We start from the raw sequence: 10,944 nt of genomic DNA, 5'->3' as shown, positions 1-10,944 counted from the left end.
TTTCTGAGGTCCTGGATCATCTTCACTATCATTATTCTGAATTCTTTTTCTGGAAGGTTGCCTATCTCCACTTCATTTAGTTGTTTTTCTGGGGTTTTATCTTGTTCCTTCATCTGGTACATAGCCCTCTGCCTTTTCATCTTGTCTGTCTTTCTGTGAATGTGGTTTTTGTTCCACTGGCTGTAGGATTGTAGTTCTTCTTGCTTCTGCTGTCTGCCCTCTGGTGGATAAGGCTGTCTAAGAGGCTTGATGGGAGGGACTGGTGGTGGGTAGAGGTGACTGTTCTTAATTACATCTTTGTATTAATTACATGTGTTCAGAGAGTCAGTTATATATCCTGTCACTAAACGTATTTTGAGTATTTATGTAGTCCATGTGCTGTGTATGCTGAGAGTACAAGGATAACACCTTGTATTTGAGATTTGACTTTAGGATATGTAGTCATACTCCCTAATTACACACACACACACACACACACACACACACCTCAAGCTCCTATTATACTTTAGGTTAAAGTAAAATTACTGCTCGCAGTTTGGTTGGGAAAAAATATGTGTACAACTTGAATGGAATTATGGAGAGTAGTTTGCTAGTTGTAAGGCAATCCAAAAAAAAAAAAAAAAGGTGAGTGCATTGGATGATGGGAGAGAGAGTAAAGAAACAGCAGCATCAAATGGGGCAAACCAAAGAAAGAAGCTTTCCTGGATGGGAGAAAGAACAGTACGGCAAGTAGAATTAAACATTCATTATTTTTGCTTTGAGAAGCAGAAGAACACTTTATGAAATCTACCTGTGCTTCCTGAATTTCTCATGTCAGTCAGTCTTTTACCTTGATACACTGGGATTATGTTATCAGCAAATTTTCTACCTGAGCTTGTCACTTATGGCAACACAGGTATTTTGTTCAACTCACTTTGTTTAAAACGTGTTATTTATCTTCACTTATGATCATTTTCGGGTAGCGATCCTAGCCAACAAGACAGGACATTGAATCCCGGCTAAATGCTTCATAACTGTGCCTTTTTGTGTTTGTCACTTGCCTTTCCTTAGATTCGGGAATACCCCATTGATGTCCAAAGCAACCAGCTTCCCTTCCTGCGGAATCCAGATATCCTGGTGGGAGAAAATGACCTAACTGCCCTTAGCTATCTACATGAGCCTGCAGTTTTGCATAATTTGAAGGTCCGTTTCCTGGAGTCCAACCATATCTACACTTACTGTGGTAAGTGGGGCTATCTATTGGCTGTGTGTGTTTGAAAGTGCTTACACTCTTTAGACTTTACATGTTAAACTCCATTGGTTAAGAATCCTACTTTCACTCTCACTTTAAGTGCCTCTCACCTGAGACCCTTGAAATGTTTGCAGTCAGTGAATGTGGCTTAATTAGGCTGCCATACCTCTCTGTGGGAGGATTGGTGTTAATCACAGCTCAAGCATGGAAGAAATGGGCCACACCTTGTGGCTTGATGGTCAGGCACAGTCCTGGAATCAGTAGGAGAGCAGTAAATCCATCCCAATGTGCTAGCTCAGGCATTTGCTCTCACTGTGGAGTGCACTGATGCAAATGTACAGCTGGCTTGTTTTTGTTTTTTTTTAACTTTTTATTTTATATTGGAGTATAGGTGATTAATAGTGTGTTAGTTTCAGGTGTACAGCAAAGTGATTTAGTTATACATATATGTGTATCTCTTCTTTTTCAAATTCTTTTCCCCTTTAGGTTGTTACATAGTGTTGAGCAGAGTTCCCTGTGCTATAAGTAGGTCCTTGTTTGTTATCCATTTTAAATATAATATTGTGTACGTGTCAATCCCAAACTCCCCGACTATCTCTCCCCACCACACTTCCTCCCGGTAACTGTAAATTGATTCTCTAAGTCTGTGAGTCTGTTTCTGTTTTGTAAATAACTTCATTTGTACCCTTTTTTTAAAGATTCTACGTATAAGCAATATCATACAATATTTGTCTTTCTCTGTCTGACTTACTTCACTCAGTATGACAATCTCTGTGTCCATCCATGTTGCTACACATGGCATTATTTCATTCTTTTTAATGGCTGAGTAATATTCCATTGTATATATGTACCACATCTTCTTTACCCATTCTTCTATCTGTGGACGTTTAGGTTGCTTCCATGTCTTGGCTATCGTAAACAGTGCAATGAACATTGGGGTGCATGTTTTTGTTTTCTGCTTGAGAAAGGGCTGCCTTTCTGTCTGACTCTCTCACTTGCCCATGTACAAACACGTGCATGATGAATATTTGTTGAATTCATGATCAGCAACCATGACAAATGCTTTTTTAAAATTTATTTTTTAATTAAAATATAATTGATTAACAATGTTATGTTAATTTCAATATCCTGGTGTATCCCAGGATATTGAATATAGTTCCCTGTGCTATACAGTAGGACCTTGTTATTTATCCATTCTATATGTAGTAGTTTGCATCTACTAACCCCAAATTCCCAGTCCATCCCTCCCCCACCCCACTCCCCCTTGGCAACCACAAGTCTGTCCTCTACATATGTGAGTCCTTTTCTGTTTCATAGGTAGGTTCATTTGTGCCATATTTTAGATTCCACATATAAGTGATATCATATGGTATTCGTCTTTCTCTTTCTGACTTCACTTAGTATGATAATCTCTGTTTGCATCTATGTTGCTGCAAATGGCATTATTTCATTCTTTTTTATGGCTGAGTAGTATTCATATATATATACACATACACACACACACATATACATATACACACAGGCACACCCCACATCATCTTTGTCCCTTCATCTGTTGATGGACATTTAGGTTGTTTCCATGTCTTGGCTATTGTAAATAGTGCTTCTATGAACATAGGGGTGCATGTATCTTTTTGAATTACAGTTTTGTCTGTATATATGCCCAGGAGTGGGGTTGCTGGATCATGTGGTAATTCTATTTTTAGTTTTCTGAGGAACCTGCATACTGTTCTCCATAGTGGCTGCACCAACTTACATTCCCACCAACAGTGTACGAGGGTTCCCTTTTCTCCATACATCTCCAGCATTTGTTATTAGTAGACTTTTTAATGGTGGTCATTCTGACTGGTGTGAGGTGGTACCTCACTGTGGTTTTGATTTGCATTTCTCTCATAATTAGCGATGTTAAGCATCTTTTCATGTGCCTATTGGTTATCTGTATGTCTTCTTTGGAGAAATGTCTGTTTAGGTCTTCTGCCCATTTTTCGACTGGGTTGTCTGTTTTTTTGTTGTTGGGTTGTATGAGCTGTATGTATATTTTGGAAATTAAGCCCTTGTTGATTGCATTGTTTGCAAGTATTTTCTCCTATTTTGTAGGTTGACTTTTCTTTTTTATGGTTTCCTTTGCTGTGCAAAAGCTTGTAAGTTTGATTAGGTCCCATTTGTTTATTTTTGTTTTTATTTCTGTTGTCTTGGGAGACTGACCTAAGAAAACATTGGTATGATTTATGTGCCATGACAAATGCTTTAAAGAAATGTCCTAAAATTTCTCTCACATGTTTCTTGAAATTTCTCAGTTTCCCCCATCCCAAATTTTAGCTTCTCTTTTTTAGACTATTGTTAAGTGGTATGGTGAAAACAAGAACCCTATATATATTGTCATTTGAGGGGCAAAACATTTTAGGATCTGGTTGCAGAGTCAGCTGAGGGCTTCTTTGTGGAGGGTTGTCCCATTTGTACTTCAGTGCCTTGGTCTTATCTGTGATCCTAGGTGAGCCCTCAGGGGGTCAGGGTTCTTTTCATTGTGATATCCCACTTTGGTTTGGAATTGGCCAACTGGCTACTAAGTTAGGGTGAGCTTTTATGCCAGATTTCGGGAGCTGGAAATACCATATTGATTTCAGTGCTTGAGAGAGTTTCCCAAAGCTCCTTTCCCCCAATTGCTAGTGAGAGTTTTATTTGAAAGAAGCCCTCAGTAAGTGGTTTTTTTTTTTTCAAAAATGGGAACATATGTATATGTATAACTGATTCACTTTGTTATAAAGCAGAAACTAACATGCCATTGTAAAGCAATTATACTCCAATAAAGATGTTAAAAAATAATAATAAAAAATTAAAAAAAAAGATTTTTTACCCCTTCCTCTTTTGGAGGAAGGGGTAAATGACCACCAGCTTCGCTTTTTACAGGCCTTCCTTCTAAGAGAGGTCTGGGTGTCTGTATGTATTTATCCAAGTGTACCTTGGCTCTTCCAGCTTCAGCTTTCAGAGTGACTGATGTAGCGCAGAATTCTAAGTCATCAAGAAGCACTCTTACCTGTTGTGGTGGGGGCTGAGACATTTTAGGAAAATGTGTGACCTCAGAGTATAATATCAAAATTTAAATGGGATGAATTAGGGTTTTATACAACTCTCAGTAACCAGTAGAACGTGAGAGGCTCTTTTTAAGGCGAATGACTTGGAGAATTCTCTTATTAAGTGGAGTTTTTCTGAGTTCTGGGCCTTATGTTTCATTCCAGGTTGTATTTTCAGGAAAACTTGTATCTGAAGAGGACTTTCTCTTTTTCCTCTCCTTGCCCTTTCTTCTTTACTTGGATAATGTGGTTTATTAAGTTTCACGTTTCTTTCTCTCTCTCTCCCTCTCTCTCGTATTCTTTCCCCTTTTAATAGACTTTACGTTTTACAGCAATTTTAGGCTGAGAGCAACACTGAGTGGAAGGTACACAGACTTCCCATATAACCCCTTTCCCAACACATGCAGAGCCTTCCCCACTATCACCATTCTGCTCAAGAGTGAAACATTTGTTAAAATTGATGAACCCACAATGACACATCGCTATCACCCAAAATCCATAGTTCACATTAGGTCACTCTTGGTGTTGTATGTTCTGCGGGTTTAGACAAATGTATAATGACATGTAGCCACCGTTATGGTATCATAACAGTCGTTTCACTGCCCTAAAAGTCATCTGTGCTCTGCCTGTTCATCCCTCTCTCCCCGCTAACCCCTGGCAACCACTGATTTTTTATACTGTCTCTATAATTTTCCCTTTATAGAATATGGTATGGTGTAGTCACAGTGTGTAGCCTTTTCAAATTGGCTTCTTTCACCTAGTAATATGTATTCAAGTTTTCTCCATGTCTTTTCATGTCTTGATAAATCATTTCTTTATAACACTAATATTCCATTATTCAGTGTACCACAGTCTGTCCATTCACCTACTCTAGAACATCTTCGTTGCTTCTGAGTTTTGGCAATTATGAATATAGCTGTTATGAACATCCACGTGCTGGTTTTTGTGTGGATATGTTTTCGACTCCTTTAGCTAAATACCAAGGAGTGTGATTATTGGATCATATGGTAAGGTTATGTTTAGTTTCATAAGAAACTTCCAAAGTGGCTGTGCCCTTTTGCATTACCACCAGTGATGAAATAGGAGTCTCCTTTGCTCCACATCCTTGCCAGCATTTGACGTTGCCAGTGTTCTGGATTTTGGCCATGCTAGTAGGTGTACAGTGGTATCTCGTTGGTGTTTCAATCTGCATTTCCCTAATGACTTATGATGTGGAGCATCTTTTCCCATGCTTATTTGCCATCTCTATATCTTCTTTGGTGAGGTGTTTGTTTAGGTCTTTTGCCTTTTTTTTAATTAGATGGTTCACTCCCTTACTGTTGGGTTTTAAGAGTTCTTTGTATATTTTGGGTAACAGTTCTTTATCAGATATGTCTATGGCTTGTCTTCTAATTCTCTTTGACTGTGCTTCTTTTCAAACACCAGAAAGGAGCACAATGTAGGAGCTCTCCCATCTTGGCAGTGACCCTTTCCATTCTTGCCTTCTCTTCCCCAAATGACTGGAAAAGCTAACATTTTTTGTACCCATCAGTGGTTCCCTTGAGATCCAGAATATGTTTATGTGAAAGAAAAAGGCATGAATTTGTCTTATCTTGAATATTGAATTTGTTTTTTTCTCGCTCTTCACATTCTCAAATATCAATTTACCTTGCCCTTCTGTAAAAGATCTTCAGGGTGAGAGGATTTGCTAACTCTTCATTCAACATGTAGTTATTGAGTCCACCATTGCAATATGTCCTTCTGGGGACACAAGATGGGAAAAATAGTGAAGTGAAAGATAATGCATTATATAGTGTCATGTGAGACAATAAAAAGTAGCCAACATTCAGTGCTCACCATGCAAGTCTGAATGGTGTGAATGTTCTCTCTATTAATCATTTTACCCTCAGGATAACCAGGGAAATGCAATTATTATCCCCATTTTGCAGCCTAGGAAACTAAGGCACTCAGAGGTTAAGTAATTTGGCAAAGTCACATGATAATCAGCTGACGCATAGCACAGGGAGATCAGCTCGGTGCTTTGTGACCACGTAGAGGGGTGGGATAGGGAGGGGGGAGGGAGACGCAAGAGGGAGGGGATATGGGGATATATGTACACGTATAGCTGATTCACTTTGTTACACAGCAGAAACCAACACAACATTGTAAAGCCATTTATACTCCAGTAAAGAAGTTAAAAAATAAATAAATAAAAAATAATCGGCTGAGCCAAAATTTGACATTACAATGTGTAAATCATATTTCCTGTTCACAAGTTGTTTATGTTTTAGTTAAGACAGCCCACATACAAATGAGAAATTAAGAGTCCCTCTTTTAGATTTTAATTCTGAGGCTTTTTTTTTTTTAAGCCTAACACCTGTTGGCAGGGTTAAGTACCCTCTTCTTTCTGATCCTGCAACACTTTGTACGTGTCTATTTTATGAATTCAATTTGTTGAGCATTTGTGCGTGCGTGTTTGTGTGTGTGTGTGCACACGTGCCCATGCATACGTGCTTTTTCCATGCTCTAGGGCATTTGGAGGCCTGGCCTGTCATTCTTTTCTCCATCAGGGCCTAGCAGAGTGCCTGATAAACACACATACATCTAGATTTAGTTGAGTGATTGCTTAAGACTCCTTCTGTTCCTGTTTCCTTCTTTAGTTCTGATGTATATGAACAGGGGCCTGTAAAGCTCTTGTCAGGAGGCCGTCGTGCTCTCAGAATCTGACTGCATTTTCTGTTTGCAGGGATCGTGCTTGTTGCCATTAATCCTTATGAACAGTTGCCAATCTATGGTCAAGATGTCATCTATGCCTACAGTGGCCAAAACATGGGGGATATGGACCCTCACATCTTTGCTGTGGCCGAGGAAGCCTACAAGCAGATGGCCAGGTAAGAATAACCTCAGCCCAGAAGTCCTCCTGGGTAGTCAGAGGGAAGAAAAGGGAGTTTCTGCCTTCTTTGGCTGCTTTTTCTCAGTGGTGGAGTGGTGATTCTGGGATTGAGGAAGAGTCTTGGGAACCAAACCAGCTCAGGTTCTTTTCATACCACGTTTCCTCCTGTCTTCATCTCATTCTTGTGAACCTGAACCTCGGCTTGGAGAACAGTGGCTCCTTAGACTTATTTCAGTTTTGAGCAATGCAGTTAATGCCTAGTGTTTCATCTCTCCTTGACTTTCTTTTGGCCTTCTCTCCTCCCCTCCAGGTGTAATGAATCCATTTTATACCATCACCATTCATTTTGCAGATCTCACTGAAGGCTCCCTTTTGAAGGAACCAGGACTCTGACAACTTCTTGAGATGGCAGGCATTTGGGGCAGAAATAGAAATTTCAAATTAGCAGACATGCATCGTGGTTTCGGGTTTTTAGCCTGGAAGTGGAGTTCTGTTTAGGCACTTAAGCAGGTCTGATTTTCGAACTCTGAAAGATAGGTACAGGTCTGTTTCGTCAGAAGGTGGGCTAGGTGAGTGTATTGCTCAGGGTTCTGCAGCGCAACAGAACCAATAGGGAGCGTGTGTGTGTGCGTGCGTGCATGTGTGTGTGTATGTAAAGAGAGGGATTTTTATTTTAAGGAATTGGCTCATGCAATTGTGGAGGCTTGGCATGTCCAAAATCTGCAGGGTAGGCTGGCAGACTGGAGATCCAGGGAAAAAATACTGCATTTTGAGTCTGAAGGCTTTCTACTAGCAGAATTCTCTTCAGTGGGGATGTCAAATTTTTTTCTCTTATGATCTTCAACTGCTTGGGTGAGGCCCACCCAGGTCTACTGATGTAAATGTTATTTTCATTTAGAAGAAAACACCTTCATAGCCAGTATTTAGACTAGTGTTTGACCAAATGTCTGGGAACGGTGGCCTAGCCAAGTTGACACATAAAATTAACCACCACAGTGTTGGTCTTGAACTGTCAAGATATAGTATAGGGAAAGATAGTGTTACCAAAGTTTTGGTGGAAATGCATTTTTCCAATTAACAGAAAAATGCTGGATCCTTTCAGCTAAATCTTTTTGCCACCTCTAGAGAATATCTTACAGAGCTAGCAGGAAAGGTAGGTGTCCTTTGTGGGGAGGAGGGCTGCTTAGGCTAATTTAGTGAGAGGAGTGAGAAAGAATCCCACTTAAGGTGGTCTGTGCTTCGGTGGATATGAGTGTAATTTTCAGCCCAATGAAAGTTTCCATGAGGAAAGACTGTTATATAAGTTTCCTTACTAATTTATAATGTTTTATTGCTGGCTGTGGAGATCAGTATGTAAAAGGTCTGCTTCCTTATGGATACACAGTGACCATATTCAATGTAAGCAGTGATTGGAGAACAGCAATATAATAAGTAGAATGATCTACAACCATTTTATTTCTCCCAAATGTGATAGATTGTGGAGCTAAAATGGTCATGACCTTTGATCTCACTGATGCCATAAAATGACCACATACTATGTTCATCTGCTATCAGGGCTTGACCTGGAGGCGCTTAGCTTGGTAAGCTGTTGAGGCACACACCTCTGGACTGAAGTGTAGTTCAAGGTCAGATCACATGTGGAGAAGAATGAGGGGTAGCGTGATGCAGCACACGGCCTCACTCAGGTGTATGCACAGTGGAGAGGGACATGGGGTCTGGACAAGCTTCTATGTCCTGGGAGAATCACTTAAGCCAAGTCATCCTTTGCTTCATGTGAAGAAGATTATCCTTCCTCCTTTACGGATGGTTTCTTTCTGGCTCTAAAATGGAAGGTGAGTATGGCCTGGTTCTGACGACTTCCTACCATGCTACAAGTTCTGCCAGCTCCCTGAGACTTGTCCTTTCATGGATGTCATTGATGTTTGTTTTTCATCCCATTCTCCTCTCCTAGCCAGTTGCACTTAGATGTATCAGAAGTTGCTCTTCTTTATCAGACTTCTTGAGGCTCCCCTACAGCTTTGAGAAACATCTAGCCTCCACTTTTATCCATACCATAGATCCTCTTGATTAAATACCTACATTCTTCCTTTCTATGCCGGAAGCTGTACTCTTGGGTTGTTTCACTTGTTTGGGTCCTTGTTCACACCTGTTAGAGAGAAAGGGCAGGTGTGGGCATCCAGGGTGGTGGTGGTATGATCTTGCCTAGGGTAATGCATTTGATGATTAAGGGGTTTGGATGTGAAAGTTGGACAAGGAGTTGCTTCCTTAAGGATTTTCTTTAAAGTGCTAAGGTTTATAATCGTTTTACCCACTGAGTCCTAGGGTGTAGCCAAATAATTTTGCTGAAATTCTTGTGCAGTTTTTGCTCATGAACGTGCATTAGAAGCATAAGGCCAGCACACGTGGCCACAGGAGAGAGAGCTATTTTTGTGTAAGTTCTGTTGTCAGCAGCTCATGGTATCTGCTATTGATCTGAGAGGCATATTAGAAGCCCCAGCAGAATCTTTGCAGGGAAAGAGGGAGTCCCACTGGTCAGATGCAGGAACGGTTTTTGCTGCATTTCCATTATGGGCCTTCTCTGTGAACTTTGAATACTAGAACACGTTCATTTAACAATACTTGCCAACTGTAGTGTGCTCTTCCTGACTCATCAGTAGTTTTTGAAATAATTGTTATGTGGATCAAGTATCCACAGTCTATCACAGTTTGCTTTGAATCTGAGCCTCCATAACTGCTGGGCAAAATAAAGGGTACAAGAAACTAAAGTTAATGACTCCCAGTCTTTGGTGACTATGAATCAGTTGGCCTTGGACTCAGCAATTCCTTCTCTTGATTCACTGGGGACTGGATTTTCTTTCTTCATGTCGTTCACACTGGGACACTCCAATTTTTGATGCTTTGAGTGTGTGTGGGGAGTCTGTCAAAGCTCAAAGGGATAAATCCAGACCTTCATCCCCATCCTGAGGTTTCCCTCCAGCATCTTGTGCTGGACAGAAAGGTTGAGGAGACACAATAACAAGATGATTGGTTCATTGTCCCTATCCCTGTTGACTTCAAGACTAGGCTTGAGAGTAAATGGAGATTCACAGTGAATAAAAAGGCTAAGCTAGTATAAAACATCAAATTCTTGAATTCTCTCTTCCACATAAGAAACTATAGTTCCCTTGAGAAAGGGGACCGACCGCTACTTTATTTCTGCTCCTCCCTTGTTCAAGATCTGAAATGCCCATTCCCTCATTTTTACCTCCCCTGATTCCAGCCTCAGCTCCTGTGTTAAGTCATATCAGCCAACGTTTGTGAAGTATCAGTTATTTGATAGGCTCCTTCCTGAATGAACACTAAGAAATGTGAGACCTCTCCCCACTTCTTAAGGTGCCCACAGTCTGGTTGGAGAGAGAGGACACAGTAGGCCAAAAAGCCTGTAACTGCAGGAAGTGTAAATTGAAGCCATGCTCAGCGTTGTTTGAATTGAGTTTGGAGATGATTGTCACACCTGGGCCAAGAAAACTGTAGCGTTTAAGCTGGATCTTGATGAATTGGTAGGATATGTAGAGTGAGAAGCAGAACTCCAGGTGGGTGGAGTAGAGTGATCATTACCCTAACAGTGGGGCCTCAGAAAGTACGGTCACTAAACCACAGTGACATAGTGCTTCACACCCCCTAGGATGTTTGTCATCAGAAAGACATAACAACAGGAGTTGGCAAGGGGCTTCCCTGGTGGCGCAGTGGTTGAGAGTCCGCCTGCCGATGCAGGGGACGCGGGTTCGTGC

At 40.8% G+C, this 10,944-nt stretch overlaps 1 protein-coding gene across 1 annotated transcript in view; it reads left to right on the top strand.

Moving 5' to 3' along the window:
* The window catches only part of MYO5B (myosin VB), a 324,120-nt gene that overhangs the window by 151,862 nt on the left and 161,314 nt on the right, over nucleotides 1-10,944 (top strand). The window contains exons 3-4 of the mRNA XM_028479944.2: nucleotides 1,051-1,222; nucleotides 7,028-7,172. Coding sequence (XP_028335745.1) covers nucleotides 1,051-1,222; nucleotides 7,028-7,172 — 317 coding nt within the window. The remainder of the gene's footprint in view (nucleotides 1-1,050; nucleotides 1,223-7,027; nucleotides 7,173-10,944) is intronic.

The sequence above is a fragment of the Physeter macrocephalus genome, chromosome 19 (assembly GCF_002837175.3).
Source record: "Physeter macrocephalus isolate SW-GA chromosome 19, ASM283717v5, whole genome shotgun sequence".
In the NCBI taxonomy this organism is placed as follows: Eukaryota; Metazoa; Chordata; class Mammalia; order Artiodactyla; family Physeteridae; genus Physeter; species Physeter macrocephalus.
The sequence above is the reverse complement of the archived record's forward strand: the minus strand, read 5'-3'. Positions and strand labels throughout refer to the sequence as shown.